The 17,073-nt window shown below is 35.9% G+C and overlaps 2 protein-coding genes across 6 annotated transcripts in view; both read right to left on the bottom strand.

The window, feature by feature from the left end:
- The window catches only part of papola (poly(A) polymerase alpha), a 31,536-nt gene extending 27,456 nt beyond the window's left edge, over nucleotides 1-4,080 (bottom strand). For all 3 annotated transcript variants that reach the window (XM_056480825.1, XM_056480826.1, XM_056480827.1), the window contains exons 1-2: nucleotides 3,910-4,080; nucleotides 605-775 (exon numbers count right to left, since the gene is read on the bottom strand). In XM_056480825.1, coding sequence (XP_056336800.1) covers nucleotides 605-775; nucleotides 3,910-3,917 — 179 coding nt within the window. In that variant the 5' untranslated portion in view covers nucleotides 3,918-4,080. The remainder of the gene's footprint in view (nucleotides 1-604; nucleotides 776-3,909) is intronic.
- A 5,528-nt stretch (nucleotides 4,081-9,608) lies between these two features.
- The window catches only part of LOC130213818 (adenylate kinase 7-like), a 28,394-nt gene continuing 20,929 nt past the window's right edge, over nucleotides 9,609-17,073 (bottom strand). For all 3 annotated transcript variants that reach the window (XM_056445600.1, XM_056445602.1, XM_056445603.1), the window contains 4 exons: nucleotides 15,943-16,140; nucleotides 13,021-13,223; nucleotides 9,937-10,095; nucleotides 9,609-9,853 (listed from right to left, as the gene is read on the bottom strand). In XM_056445600.1, the coding sequence (XP_056301575.1) occupies nucleotides 9,818-9,853; nucleotides 9,937-10,095; nucleotides 13,021-13,223; nucleotides 15,943-16,140 (596 nt within the window). In that variant the 3' untranslated portion in view covers nucleotides 9,609-9,817. The remainder of the gene's footprint in view (nucleotides 9,854-9,936; nucleotides 10,096-13,020; nucleotides 13,224-15,942; nucleotides 16,141-17,073) is intronic.

The raw sequence follows: 17,073 nt of genomic DNA, 5'->3' as shown, positions 1-17,073 counted from the left end.
CCCGAAATTTTATCTATGCAACCTCAAAATAGATAAGGGAGCATTTGTTTGAGTGCATAAAATTGTTGCCGTGCGACCAGTTTTCACAGTAAAATGTTTAAAATTTGTTCGTTTTGATTAGTGTTGATTTCAAATGCAGTAAATAGGTTAATATAAAACGCGTAGTGACGGTGCTCATAATTTTTGGTGGGTGCGACTAAATTTTGTCTGGTGCGCCTACATTTTTGAAGTTAGGAGCACGGGGTGCTACCAAGAATAAGCCCTGCTTAGGATAAAAATGTGTAACAAGTGTAGTTAAAATAATCCTTAAAGTAATGTCTCTAAAATTATATTAGTGGTAGAATGACTTAACTAGATACATTGTCACCTGAAAAATCCTGTCACCTGAAATATCAAGCATTTAATGTCATGCATTTGGATAAGTGTCTCCGTACAAACAGCACTGCTCATCCCTGAGAGCATGAACATATAGAGAAAAGCCTACAGTGCGATCTACTTTTTGGTAACAAGCTTATCAACCAGAAAGCTGAATAGTGTCTCATTAACTAGCTGGTCAAGATGAACTATCACACAGAGGTGATTTCTTGAAGTGTGTCTTATTTACCTGCGCTGCAGCTCCAGCTCCTCCTCAAAGACTCCGAAGGGTCGTAGAGTCTCTGTCAGCTTCCGCGTGAGAACCAGATCAGCCTCTTTAGGCGGTGCCAAGCTGATAGGTGACGTGATCCCATAATGTTTTGGGGTCGGCTGGGCAGTTTGCACCTGGCTGGTAATTGGACTGGGAATAAATCAACAACAAAAAAGTTAGACTTGCTATAAACATTTCTGCAGTATTAGAACAAGATCATAGGAGCTCTTTGTCAAGCTTATAATAATTGATTAGGAATTAATCCAAGTTAAATAATAAACACATTGCAATTTTTTATGCATTTTAAGGTCTGGTTTGTTTAAAATCATTGATGTTTACTGTATGATTGATACATAATATGGCTTTCACACCAGACAGGAAGCAGTGCAATAAGTTCCACTGTTCTGCACCATATCTTTAAAATATGAACATTTATTTTACCACAGCATTTTCAATAGCATTTCAGCGCTCGCCTGCTGCTCCTCAAGGTGCTTGTGTTCAAACAGTCATTCATCTCGCTTTACGCTTGACTAAATAAATGCTTAGGTCTATATAACTGACTTTATTTTGATTCAGTTACATTATCAATGGTGGCTGAAATGTACTTCCATGCATATGGTCCACTGAAATAGAATATTGAGTGAGGGGCGGGGCTTTTCTTGCACATCAAATCCTCATAGAAAAATTAAGGCCCGTTCACACCAAGCATGTCCTGTACCGTTAACTTTTAAGAGAACGGTAAAGAAATTGTTCTAAAAATCGTTTACATTTAATAGAATAGTTCCCACCACAACGACAATTATAAAGATACATTACAAAGGAACAATACTGTTAGGATCACTTTCAGAATATATACAAATAAAATGGACCGGGTGCTTTTTAAAACTAACGACGGTAAATAAATGAAAGTCAAACCGGTGAGCCGTCAGACAAAAAAAAGTGCCCTTCTGAATCAAATCAGCAGGATGCCCTTCTGGATCTTTCACTTATTTTGAAGACACTACTGACTACGTTTACATGGAAATCAGTAATAGTCATTTGCCTTAACCTGAATAAGACAATAATATAATTACGTGAAGTGCTTTTTGAATGTTGCATCACTAGGCTAACGTTATTCATGTTTCCAGCAGACTCTCATGTAATTTTGGGTCTTTCATCTTCAATTACTCGACTTTAACTGCAGTTCGGTTTAACTTTCACTTATGAACATTTCATTCATGCCCCCGTGACAAATGGGTATTTGACGCGAATATGAAGGACTGGTGAAAGAGTGTTGCTTTTATTGATACCACACATCAAATGGAAGGGAAAAAACTTCCGCATTTCGTGATGCGTGCGTGCGGTCCTTTACTGACAGCCATGTGTGTGGATCTTGTCACAAAATGTGGCGAAAAGTCCTACATGACGGTAATAGTTTGATTGCGGTGTTTACTTGAATAATGCCACTAATATATGCATACTCCACATGTCTTAAGTCCATTTCTGTTTAGTTCAATTATGACTTTAGTCGGATTAAGGTAATAAAAAAAAATTATAATAAATATTCGCTGCTTACATGGTAGACTCTTAATCAGAGTATTGTCTTAATCATATTAAAATTGTATTTTAAAGTATCGTTGCCCATGTAAACATACTCAATGTTCAACTCAACCACATAGTCAGGGCTCTGCAGCAAGTAATATGGGAATGAGTGTCACCTCTTGGTGATTCTATGCTCTTTGGTCCTGTGAAGTAGCTCAAGATGGAAACTGATGCTTTGTGATTAGCTAATGATTAATGTTGTTACTCGGCCACTGGTTCCCGCCATTGAATGAGTGGGTTTTAACTACTTGTACATTAATGTAGCATTCAGAAAAAACAAAACACCCACAAAGAAACTCGATACAGAAGAACATAACCAGGGGCAGATTTAACCAATAAGTGAGGTAAGCGGCGGCTTAGGGCGCCAAGACATCTGGGGGCCCCAAATAAATATCTAGAAGTATAAATTATACCTATAAACTATAACATCATTTTCTATCACATTTTGTATAGCGAGTCAAACAAATAAAATTTTACGTAATTAAATATTATTTAATATACAATAAATATGTTATTATAATAATTTCATGTTATGTAATAATATTATGAAAAAACATTTCCACCACCCTCAATCATGGAGCAGTCCAGCAGTCAATTTTATAAAAACATGCATTTATTATTTTTAGTTGTAAATTCATTTTAAGAAATCTTATTATTTAAAACATAGAGCTTACATTAAGATGAAATGGAGAAAAAAAGATAGGGTGACGTAAAAAAAACAGCAAAATAAAAAATAAATAAAAGTAGAAAGGGTGCATTTCATGACTTGGGGCCCCAAGGCTGAAGTTGGGCCCCCAAATCACTAAATCTGCCCTTAAACATAACTTACTGCAAACTATCGTTTCTGAGTGTTCAGAGCAACACAAACAGCATGCAGAAGTATAAATTCACGTCTACGCGTGAAGCAGTAGCTATGGGTCATGCAGATCACTCAACGTTGGAACGAAAATGCACGTTCGGTGTGATCAGCCCCTAATCAGCCTTTAATGCTAATAGGGGCGTGGTTAAGAATATTGTGGCTGGAGCCGTCAAACTGACGTCAACAGAGGAAAAAAACAGAAGCAAATGGTTACATTGTGAGTGAAGATTACCAAAACAATAGTAACTAACAATGATTAATTGTTCACCTAAAGAATAACAATACCTAAAGAATAACAATGCGCACCAGCAAAGAAAACATCTGTTTATGGCGTCATGATTCTCCGCTCGCGTTTTATCCCCCCAAAGTCTCGCGCAATTAGCGACCGCAAACGCAATGTCAAGTTAAATATAAAGCATGTAACGTTAGAGGTCCATGCGTTCAAATCCGTGCCGCTTCACAACGTTACACCTGAATGCTCCGGTGAAAGGTATTAATGTAAAAAGTGATGGACCTACATCAATATGTGAAGCTAACGGTACATATCTGAACAAAGTACACAAACCTTTGAATGCTTAAGATTTAAAGTCTATGTAAACAAGCCGTGGCGCTTACTGTGAGCTAAGCCTCTTTATCTGACGGTTTTTGGTTCATTTATGTTATTTTCAATGCTTTATGGCACGTTTGCTGTCGAAACGAATGCACTGAAAACTGAAAACGACTACACAGCCACATCAAATGTTTTGATTAAGGTGTCGCGTTTGCGATCGATTCGTGACATAAGGCCCAGGACCTTGCGTTTGCTTTCTACCACACTGTCTTTAAACCCCGTCGACATACTTACAAAGGCATTGTGGAAATCTCCGGCTTACGAGAAGCTGAGAAGCAGGTTATACTCCGCCATTGTTTTCCAGCCTGTCATGAACTGTTACGAATGCATTTAAGTTGTTTCTTTTGTTTGAACTAACATGGCGCTCCGGCAACAGCAACTGCCAATTGGTACGGGAAGTGACGCCATGACGCATGCCTCACTGACGTTGGCCGACATGCGTCATGTGTTTTTTAACCTGATTTCTCTCTCTCTCTCTCTCTCTCTCTCTCTCTCTCTCTCTCTCTCTCTCTCTCTCTCTCTCTCTCTCTCTCTCTCTCTCTCTTTCATTCATATCAGTAGTTGTTTTATTGGCATGACAAATGTTACAAGTGTATTGCCAAAGCAGTTATAAAGTTTACAAAAAAATAATAGAACATATATAATGTTCATTCAAAATCATTAAAAATGTACATATATGTAATAAAAACACACAGTAAACACTGTAAACAGTAGTAGTGGTAGTAAAAAACAACAACAAAAAACATATATACATATAATAATTAAATAAAAAATATATAATATATCTTGTTATTCAATATATCACATTATTATTCAATATATCACATTATTATTCAATATATCATATTATTATTCAATGTATCACATTATTATTTAATATATCAAATTATTATTCAATATATCATTTTATTATTCAATATATCACATTATTATTCAATATATCACATTATTATTCAATATATCATATTATTCAATATATCACATTATTATTCAATATAACATATTATTTAATATATATTACGTTATTATTCAATATATCATATTATTATTCAATATATCACATTATTATTCAATATATATCACATTATTATTCAATATATCACATTATTATTCAATATATAATATTGTTATTCAATTTATCATGTTATTATTCAATATATCACATTATTATTCAATTTATCATATTATTATTCAATATATCACATTATTATTCAATATATCATATTATTATTCAAAACATTATATTATTATTTAATATATAATATTATTATTCAATATATCACATTATTATTCAATATATCATATTATTATTCAATATATCACATTATTATTCAATATATCATATTATTATTATTCAATATATCACATTATTATTCAATATATCATATTATTATTCAATATATCATATTATTATTCAATATATCACGTTATTATTCAATATATAATATTATTATTCAATATATATCACATTATTATTCAATATATCACATTATTATTCAATATATGATATTATTATTCAATATATCACATTATTATTCAATATATCATAGTATTATTCAATGTATCACATTATTATTCAATATATGATATTTCTATTCAATATATCACATTATTATTCAATATATTATATTATTATACAATATATTACATTATTATTTAATGTATTGTATTATTATTCAATATATCACTTTATTATTCAATATATCACATTATTTTTCAATATATCACATTATTATTCAATATATCATATTATTATTCTATATATCACATTATTATTCAAAATATTATATTATTATACAATATATCACATTATTCAATATATCATATCATTCATATCATATTATTCATTTATAACAATAAAAATAATAATTGATTAGAATAAACTGTACATTTAACAAACAACATTTTAGGATAAAAACAGTAATAAGAAAAAAACAATAATAGTCAGTTTATTTGCAATGATTCAATTATAATTTGTGGGTAAATGCTCTGTAGTTTGGGGTAGAAAGTTTCTCTGATGTGCTGATAGTTTGTGCAGCGGGTGAGGAAGTGTTCCTCTGTCTCCACCTCTGCCTGGGCACAGTGTGGGCAGATGCGGCTCTCTCTGGGTTGCCTGTTCTGTCTGTATCGGCCCGTCTCTACAGTCAGACTGTGAGCACTCAGTCTGTATTTGGTCATTATTGCTGTTAATTTACTGTCCTTTACTGCGCTCAGATATTTTGCTGTGGTATAATCTCTATTTAGGTCTAAATAACATTGAAGTTTACTTTGTTTTCCTGTTCTAATAATCCAGTAGGGGGAATTATTAATTATGAACAATCTTGTAGCAGTGCTAGCTGTCTTTTACCCATCAGTCTGCCACCGCTATATTATTTTATTAGTTTGATTAAAAGTCTGTTTTACTACATACTGTATTCACTTTCAGATGCTTTGTCGTGCTTAGAGACCGAGAGTTCCATTGCACACTGAAGCCATGAGCTAGCTAAAAAGCAACAGCACTACTGTACATTAATTGGATCATCAGTTAGTCTACATGTCCAAACCAATGAAAAGCAGGGGCTGATTTAATGATTTGGGAGCCCTAAGCAATTCCTAATATGCATTCTTTGTTTTTTATTTATTTATTTTGCTGTCTTTTTCTTATCACGCAATCTTGTTTTCTACATTTTATCTTAATGCAATATCCACATTTATTTTAATTCATTCAAAACTAAACAATAGCAAATAAACCATTTTGCTTTTAAAATTAAATCTTTATCTGACTTTGATGGCTCTATTGATATATGATAGGGGGATGGGGGACACTTCCTATGTGTTAGACCCTCACCATACAAAATATTATAGGAAACTGTGTTACAGATAATTTATAGAAACTTATAGGTATTTATTGGGAGTCCTTAGATTTCCTGGGGCCTGCTTATTGTTTAAGGCTACGTCTACACTAATCCAGATACATTTGAAAATGGCATCTTTGTCTAAAAATGCACCATGTCCATACTATTGTTTTCAGTTATTTTTGTCATTTCTGTCACTTTATTAGGTACACCATACTAGTACCAGTTTGGACCCCCTTTTACCTTCAGAACTGCCTTAATCCTCCATGGTATAGATTTAACAAGGTACTGGAAATATACTGATTTTGGTCCATATTGACATGACAGCATCACACAGTTGCTGCAGATTTGTCGGCTGCACATGATGCGAATCTCCCGTTCCACCACATCCCAAAGGTGCTCTATTGGATTGAGTGCTGGTGACTGTGGAGGCCATTTAAGTACAGTGAATTGTCATGTTCAAAAAACCTGTCTGAGATGATTCACGCTTTATGACATGGAGCGTTATCCTGCTGGAAGTAGCCATCATAAGATTGGTACACTGTGGTCATAAAGGGATGGACATGGTCAGCAACAATACTCAGGTAGGCTGTGGCGTTAACATGATGCTTAATTGGTACTAATGTGCCCAAAGTGTGCCAAATATCCCCCACACCATTACACCACCAGCAGCAGCCTGAATTGTTGACACAGGATGAATCCATGCTTTCATGTTGTTGATGCCAAATTCTGACCCTACCATCCGAATATCACAGCAGAAATCAAGACTCATCAGACCAGGCAACGTTTTTCCAATCTTCTATTGTCCAATTTTGGTGAGCCTGTGCAAATTGTAGCCTCAGTTTCCTGTTCTAAGCTGAAAGGAGTGGCACCCACTATGGTCTTCTGCTGCTGTAGCTCATCTGTCTCAAGGTTCGACATGTTGTGTGTTCAGAGATGCTCTTCTGCATACCTCGGTTGTAACAAGTGGTCATTTGAGTTACTGTTGCCTTTGTATCAGCTGGAACCACTCTGGCCATTCTCCTCTGACATCAACAAGATATTTGCACCCACAGAACTGCCACTCACTGAACAGTTAACCGTAGAGATGGTTGTAAGTGAAAATCCCAGTAGATCAGCAGTTTCTGAAATCCTCAGACCAGCTTGTTTGGCATCAACAACCAAGCCACATTCAAGTCACCTAAATCACTTTTCTTCCCCATTCTGATGCTCAGTTTGAACTGCAGCAGATCACCTTGACCATGTCTACATGCCAAAATGCATTGCTGCCATGCACCTAGGTTACCCCTTTTTCCAGATTTAATATAAGTCTTTTGTGTCCCCAGAATGTGTCTGTAAAGTTTCAGAATTTCTGTATTATAGCTGGTAAAACCTTGTTGCTGTTTTTTTTTTTTGTACTGGGCCTTTAAGGCTAGTCCTCCCCGCCCACAGTTCCCACTTGTCTGTGAGCAACATGCCTCAATTGCCATCCTCGCCTGCCTCAGGAAGCAGATTTCACATAACGTTTGTGAGAAATACTACAGTAAGAACTTTACCACTGAGTATTTGATGTACTTTTTGTGGAGTTTCAACCATGAGTCACACGCATCGTCATTACAAAGTTCACGCACACACACAGCGAGGACACACACACACACAACGCAGACACACACACACACATAGCGCAGACACACACACTAGAGATGCGCGGATCAGCTGAAATGACACCCAAATCCGCGGCTTCATACTAATTATCCACCTGCCACCCGCCCACACATATAGTTTTATCTGATATATGTATCCGCACCTGACCCGCAACCGATCGTCGCTTTAATAATTTAATTCTTTGTTTTAGGCATGATATGTCATCGTCAGGGCCGGAGCAAACTGAACTGGAGCTCTAGGCAAAAGATGATCATACCGCCCTCATACCGAAATTGAAAACGAGAGACGGGGGTGTGATTGCATGTACGACAGCAAGGACCGGGGCGGTGGGGGGATTGTCGCGGCCGCCTGGGCCGCCTCTATGAAACGCGGGCTCTGTGTGGATATTAACAGCAGATTCAGTGCGCATCTCTGATAGTAAAACAATATGTTAATCATAAACGTTTTAAATAAACATTTATTTATAAAAACAAAAGTTTGTCTTTAGACAACATTTTCTTCATTTTCAAATAGATACAGAAAGTCAAAATAAGACATTTTAGCTTTTACAGATACAGGAACAAGATAACAAAAAGTGTGCTACTTCAGCCTAAACGGCAGCTATGTTATGTTTACTTGGCCTTTTTCTTCGCACTGTGTAAAAACAGAATAGCATCTATTGTGCCTGGATTCGGGCGATTCCACCTCGCCTTCAAAACGCGGCCAGCTGCACTGAATGAGCATTACGCACAGCTTGTTGTAAGAATGAACAAGATGCTCCTTGCAAGGCACTGCAGTCGCGGAAATAATCTTGTTTCTCCCAGAACAATACCAGATTTTTCTCTAATGACTCCTCTAACTGAAACTTTAAACAGTGGGCTACTCTTGCACTTCATCCATTATTCTGGCATCTCATCTTCCCATTCTGCAAAGCCCACTGTCTGCTTTTTCGCTGGACCACTCCCATGTCCTGCTACATCCATCTGCAACCGACCCGCAATTAATTATAATGTATTTTTTTATTACTCGACCTGCCCGACCCGCGGATTATCCGCAGCGCCCACGGATATAACTGCCATCCGCGCATCACTAGTCTATACCCTATACCTACATATATGTCTGTCCGAACAGCTTTAAAAGTAGATTTTTCACCATAGGTGCCCTTTAATGAGCAGTTGGACAAGTGTACCTAAAAAAGTGTCCGGTAAGTGTACTTTTATTTGAAATTCTATGTATCATTGTGGCAAAATGTTGCATCTGTTGTCTGCTTCCACAGCTGAACAACAGCTCCCAGTAAACATTCCATGTCCTTTGAAGAGAGACAATATGGAGCATGTACAAACTGACATTAATCTTTAATAATAAAGCAGTCAAAACAAACAGCATCTAAAACATCTGCTTTACAATGTCATTTCTCAAAAATATATGTTTTTTGGTTTCTCAGGGTGGATGGAAGGCCAAAACTGAGAGAAAAAAAAATGTGTTTTTTTTTAAAGAAAATGTATTACTGTGGACATGGCTTAAATCCACCGCTGCTGATGAAGAGGTGGTTCTTTAATGTAAAATAATTCCTAGTAACTGACACCTGTTAATAAAACTCTAAGTAATTAAATAAAGACCCATCAACATACACTTTCAATAGCACACTATTGTAAGTTTATTCTTAATCACTACAGTAGAATAAACTAATCATCTGGGTTGCTCCTGAAGAGGTGTTCAGCCTGAAATGGAGTAAAGAGATGCTAATAAGTTCAAATGTTTGTGTTGTGGTTAAATGGAACACATTATATGAATATTATTTTACCAAAAAGTCCACAGGGTCATCAGGCTTGACCTTGCAGCAGTCCACCAGTCCTTGTACGACAGTGGGCATGACATATTTCATCAGGTAGTGTCTCATGGGGACAGATCGAGCCTCTAATAGCTCATGTTCCTGCCTCTCCACCTCAGCCGTATTCCTGTTCTGAAAATAGAGACCAACAAAACAAAGTTGTTCCAAAGGAAAGAGAACTCTTTTATTCGTCACACACAAGCAGAGGCTAAATTTAACACTTGCCAAATGACAAATACAAGTCGAATTTCTCATTTTGCAAGTATGAGAAAACTCTCCAGTTGCCTGGTAACTTTGTTATTGATTCTAATAACGTCTAATTAGTCAATTTGGTTCATGTATGTAAAGATCACATGAAGACTATGTTGTTAAAAATATATAAATATGCAATCTGACAGGCTGCGCTGTGATTTTTTTCATGTGAGCAGTTTACAATAGCAATGATTTGAAAAAAATACTACAGTAATTTATAGTAATAGTTAGTTTACTATCTGGTATATGGAGTATTTACAGTATGACTTGTGAATTCTAGTTGGGAGGAATGGCAGAATCTGCCTTTAACACAAATGCATTTCCATTTTAAAATGAATTAATTGATTCCCCGTACTGAGTTTCAGCTGGAAGGTCATCTGCTGCGTAAAACATATGCTGAAAGAGTTGGTGGTTCATTCCTCTGTATCAAACCTTGATAAATAAGTGACTTTGATTGCATTGATTTTGTTACTTTCCTTTAAAACACTGAAGTTCTAATGGTTTCCACTAAGAATGTACATTTTCATTTAACGGTTTCTAGTGTGTTTTTGGACATATTAGATTTACTGGTTTTAACCATCATGACAGTTTCCATTATAATCATTAAAACATTACAATGGTTGCACATCACTGGATTGTCTTTGATCCGTTTTTTGAGTTCACATACGCAATAATGCTAGAGAATCCCAATGGCTTAGACAAAAATCCAGTCATTTGGTTGGTTCACTAGGAACATGTGATCCTAGTCGGCCATTAAGCTTTTTTCAATGGCAGAGCTGTGGATTCTTCAATCTCCCAATAATTAGGAGCAGTTTACACTAATGCATTTTCATTTGAAAAGATATACGTTTTGTTACATTTATGGATGGTGTCCACATTACACCTGAATCTGGAGTCAGATGTGAATTTCAATAGTCATGTCAAAGCAGTAACTAAATCCGCATACCATCTTAAAAAACATTGCAAGAATTAGATGCTTTCTTTCTAGTGAAGACTTAGAGAAACTTGTTCATGCTTTTATCACCTACAGAGTGGATTACTGTAATGGACTCCTCACTGGTCTTCCCAAAAAGACAGTCAGACAGATGCAGCTCATCCAGAATGCTGCTGCCAGAATTCTGGCCAGAACCAGAAAATCAGAGCACATCACACCTGTCCCCAGGTCTTTACACTGGCTCCCAGTTACATTCAGAATAGATTTGAAAGTATTACTACTTGTCTATAAATCACTAAATGGCCTAGGACCTCAATACATTACAGATATGCTCACTGAATACAAACCTTACAGATCACTCAGGTCATTATCCACCTTCAGCTACTTCACCCCGCTGCTGGAATCGCCGCTTCCAGAAATGATCAGATGTGCTCCTACATGAGGCACATTCAAATCAAGACTGAAAACACATCTGTTTAGCTGTGCCTTTACTGAATGAGCACTGTGCTACGTCCCACAGATCGCATTATTATGTTTTTCTTTTATTTTTCATTCTTTTCTAAGTTGTTTTAACATATTTTAATCTTTTCTTATCTGTTTTTATATTATTTGTTTTAATTTTTTTTATACTTGTCTCTTTTATTCCTGTTTATGTAAAGCACTTTGAATTGGCACTGTGTACGAAATGTGCTATATTAATAAACTTGCCTTGGCTTGCCTTACACCTGCATCGTTGACTAGTAAAAACAAAACATTTTGAAAATGGCTAAAGTCTGGGTGAAATCAAAATTTACAATGTTTATTTTGCTGGCGCACATTGATATTTTTTAAGCCAACAATTAATCCATACAATTTAATCCACTGACAATTTTTTTTTTGACTTCAATCAAAGTCTGACCATCTGTTGAGTGTTGACGCAATATTCTTAACTATTCTTATTCACATCCCTCTCACTATTAGTTTGCTATGATGGAATGATGTGCAAAAACAGCCCCACCTCCTACTCGATATTCAGTTTCAACTGGAAGTATTTCAACACACTGAAATAAAAGTCTCAGAAACCTCCAGTGTCGAGACATTTTATCGTATACTAGTCAGATTATGCTACCAACACTGTATTTGAATGATTCTAAGGTTGGGGTTGGGGTAGGCCAGGTCAATATTACAGCCTTATTTCATTATAAATATTCATCAACATTTTGCCTGGCCTACTTTTCAAAGTGTTTTGTTGCCGACTTGTGTTTTTCGCTTGATTTTTGAGTCGAGAAATACCCAGCAATCGTTTACGCTCAACTTCCATATGAATGAACTGAAAATGCTTGCAACGTGCCAGTGGAAACGTGACATAATTGTCACTCACCACAAAGGGATTCACTCATACAAACATGTCTTATACTCTAATAATCCATATCATTTGCAAATATTTGAGAAATGTAGCGAAATTACAGCCGGCCTCTTTGTGTTGCCTCTTGGTTTGAATTGTTTACTTGCTACGTCACTTCACTACATCACACTGATTGGTTGCTGAATAACCAGTCAGAGTGCTCAACGCCGATTCTACACTCTGAATGAGCTCTGGCCAATGAGCTCTGACCTAAACCCAACAAGAACCAACGTGTGGAACACACCAAACCAACTACCGCCTGACAGACAAACCAACAAAAACTAACAGTGACAGCCGGTTTGATGTGTACCGGCCCTTAGGCTGTATAGTGTGGACAGGGATTGTTTTTATGAAACACAGTCTGGAAAAGGAGCATTTTCATTCTAAAATGTTGTTTTAAAGAAAAAATGCACTAGTGTAAACAGCACCTTGATTTTAGGTCCCGTACACCACAGAATGTGTTAGGGTTTAGTATGAGCAAATATACCCATTCGTCCAAAAGAGTGGTAAATTTTTCATTTTCCATCATCTCCCTGAGTTTGTTTTCAGCTTCCTCCTGCTTCAGCTGCTGGTGCCGTTCATGTTCTTTCCTCTTCTTCTCCTCCTCCATTTCCTCTGGGCTCAGACCATAGTTCATTGGCCGGCCGACTGTCTTGATGATCTTCTCCACCACAGCCATGTCCTCGCAGTCTATAAATGACCACATGAAAAAAATTCAGCTGTCAAGAACGATACGTTTGATTATTTAATCAAAAAGTGAAAACTGAGCTATCATTTACTCATTCACATTTTGTTTCAAACATACTGTACACAACTTTCTCTCTTCTGTGAAAAATAATCAATAGGTAGAGAAATGTCTAGGCCCAACAATAAATCTGTGGCAACAGAAATCTGCAGATTTTTTTTTTTGCTCATCATTGAGTGTGTTTACTTATGTAAATGTTAGCATATACAGTTGAAACCTGAAGTTTACATATTTAAAAAAGGCACATAACCATTTTTTAAAATGTCTGATGTTAAATTGTAGTAAATGCGTACTATTTTAGGTCCGTTAGGATTACCAAAATGATTTACATTTGCTAAATGCCAAAATACTGAAAACATTTTTATTAATTTAAAGACAGTCAAAAGTTTCATTTCTGTAGTATTTTGTAGCTTTGCCTTTAAACTGTAAACTGGTCAAACATTTTGGGTATCCTTTAACAAGCTTCTCACAATGGTTTGCTGGAATTTTGACCCATTCCTCCTCACAGAACTGGTATAACAAAGCCAGATTTGTCTTGCACGCACACGCATTTTCAACTCTGCCTACAAATTTTCTATAGGATTAAGATCAGGGCTTTGTGATGGCCACTCCAAAACGTTCACTCTGTTGTCCTTAAAGCACATTTTAACTAATCTGGCAGTATGCTTGGGGTCATGGTTCATTTGGAAGACCCATTTGTGGCCAAGCTTTAATTTTCTGGCTGTTGTCTCGAGATGTTGCTTCAATATTTCCACATAATGTCATGATGCCATTTATTCTGTGAAGTGCACCAGTCCCTATTTTTCCCTGGCAGCAAAACACCCTCACAACATGATGCTGCCACCCCCATACTTGGCTTGTAAGCTTCCCTACGTCCTCCAAATGTAACGCTGGTCCATTATGGCCAAACAGTTCAATTTTCGTTCCATCAGACCACAGAACATGTCTCCAAAAATTTAAATCTTTTTCCAAGTGTGATTTCGCAAATTGTAACCTTGCTTTTTTTATGGTGCTTTTTGGGTAATGGCTTTTTCCTTGCTGAGTGGCCTTTTAGCCCATGTCGGTACAGGGCTTGTTTCACTGTGGATAATGAAACTCTCTTACCAGCGTCTTCACAGCTTCTTTTGGTTTTGTTCTGGGGTTGATACACACAGTTTGTGCACCAAAGGACATTCATCTCTGTGAAAAAGAATTCTTATCCTATTTAGTATGATGGCTGGGCATTCCCATGTTGTTTATACTTGCGTAGAATTGTTTGAACTGATGAACGTGGCACCTTCAGGCATTTGGAAATTGTACCCAAAGAAGAACCAGACTTGTGGAGGTCCACAATTCACTTCCTGATGTCTTGCCTGCTTCTTTTGATTTTTCCATGTTGTCACACAAGGAAGCAGTGTGCTTGATTTTTGCCTTAAATACTAATCTACATGTGTGCCTCCAATTACCTCAAATGTTGTCAATTAGCCAATCAGAAACTTCCAAAACCATCATCTGGGCTTTTTCAGAGGCATAGTAATCTTATTGTATGTAAACTTTTGACTTTCAAGTAAAGTTATTAAAAAAATTCTTAAAGAAATGTCTCTCTCATTATTTTGCTATTAAGCAAATAGAAATATTTTTAGTAATCCTATTTTATCCAAAAGAGTTTATGAACTTGAAAAGTTTATGACTTTACCCTGACAATTTTTAAAAAAATAGTTATGTGCCTTTTTATACAGTGTATGTAAACTTCTGGTTTCAACTGTAATTATTTCCTTCTGTTAATTATTCAGAATAAATATATCATTTATTCTGTTCTTATATTCATATCATTAATATTGTTGAATAATATGCAAACGTGTATCTGATTTATTTATATTTGTTTATATTATTTATACGAGAGATTTTTGCACTGGATTTGCACTGTGACCTTTAAACAAAGTTGTATAAAATGAATTAATGTGCTCATGTGTTAGTTACTATATTTTCATAATTATATTTTACAATATTCTGAACAGAAAGACCAAAAAATGTCTGCATATTCAGTCTGGGCCTGGAAATGGCTCATTAGTTTTCTATGCAAATCTCTTCTGGTGATTTATTATTATTATTATTATTATTATTATTTTTTGTACACTTTTGGGGTCACCAGAAAGTAAAAAGTCATATACTGTACTGTAGGCTTGTAACAATGTAGTGGTACGTTAAAGGATTAGCTAATCCAAAAATGGAAATTGTGTTATTAATTACTTGCCCTAATGTCATTCCAAACATCTGACTCCTTAACTCATCTTCGGAATACAAATTAAACATTTTCAAACAGACACTGAGGAGACAAAACCATTGAATAAAGTTGTTGTTTTTGTTTTATAAGCGCACAAAAGCTTTCTCTATAATTCTTTATAATACTATGATTTAATCCCTGACGTCACATGGAATGTTTAGACAATGTTTTTGCTTCCTTTTCTCAACTTGTAACATCTCTGGACCATTGTTGTCTATGGAGCTCTTTGATTTAATCTAAAATATATTAATTTGTGTTCTGAAGATGAACAAAGGTCTCAGGAGATTGATACAGCATTAGGGTATGCAATTATTAACAGCACTTTTATGGCTATCTCTTTAACAGATTGATAGAGTGTCATCTTGTTAAGTGAGCGTAAATGTGAGAGTTTGGGTTCTAACCGATGTGTTCAGGGTGGATTTCTAGTTCATCAAAATAGTCAAGCACAGACTCATCTTCTGCCAAAGTCTGCCTGAATTTTGCAAGACTATCGGTAAACTCCACTTGTGTGTAGTGCTTTATCTCTGCAACATTCTGTGGAAGGCTCCGAACACGCGCTTTCAGAAATTCATCAGTCGCGTCCAATGAGAAGACGAACTCTGGGGGAAAGAAACAGTGGTTGTGAACAACTTTACTTCAATAACATGACATACAAATGATTTCTGTCAGAAAGTTTGTTTGTTTTTGAAGTCTTGAAGGAAAAATCCACCCTAAACATTTAAATTGTGTTATGAATAACTTGTTGTTTCAATCCATTGAGACATTTTAGATGAAATCCTGGAGCTCTTTCATTCTTCGTAGACAGCAATGTTCCTGAGATGTTTAAATTCCAGAAAAGGAACTAAAAACATTTTCAAAACATTCCATGTGACTTCAGTGATTCAACTGTAATCATACGAAGCTCCAAGAACACTTTTGTTCACCTATTTCTTTTGCATTGGATCAGGTTGTGCATTTATTACGAGCAATACAATGCTTATGTGTTGATATAAGCAAACTAAGTCGTATTTACAGTTTTTTTGGCACACAAGTGTTCTTGTAGATTCATATGACTACAGATGAACCGCTGAAGTCATGTAATGTTTTGACAATGTTTTTGTTTTTATTTTTTAAGACTTTGTACTTCTCGTACTATTGCTGTCTATGGAGGATGAGTGCGCACCAGGATTTCATCTAAAATACCATAATTTGCGTTCTGAAGATGAACAAAGGTCTCAAGGCATTCATTTCACATGAGTGAGAGTAATTAAGATAATTCTCATATTTGGGCACAACATTGCTTACAACTAAATTGTAAAACATTTAATGCATTTTGGAGTTTTGGGGGCCTGAAAAAAATGTAAAACAATCTTTTTGAAAATTATAATATTTCTTCCGTGTGAACTACAAAAAAAAATAACACTACATAGTAAGTGTATTTATGCACGAACACTATAATTTGTTATTACACTTCATAGAACTCTATATAAAAATCAGAAACTTTTTTGCACAGGCCTACCTAAAGCAATCCAGGCTCATTATTGTACCCCTGT

The sequence above is a fragment of the Danio aesculapii genome, chromosome 20 (genome assembly GCF_903798145.1).
Source record: "Danio aesculapii chromosome 20, fDanAes4.1, whole genome shotgun sequence".
Taxonomy (NCBI): Eukaryota; Metazoa; Chordata; class Actinopteri; order Cypriniformes; family Danionidae; genus Danio; species Danio aesculapii.
The sequence above is the reverse complement of the archived record's forward strand: the minus strand, read 5'-3'. Positions and strand labels throughout refer to the sequence as shown.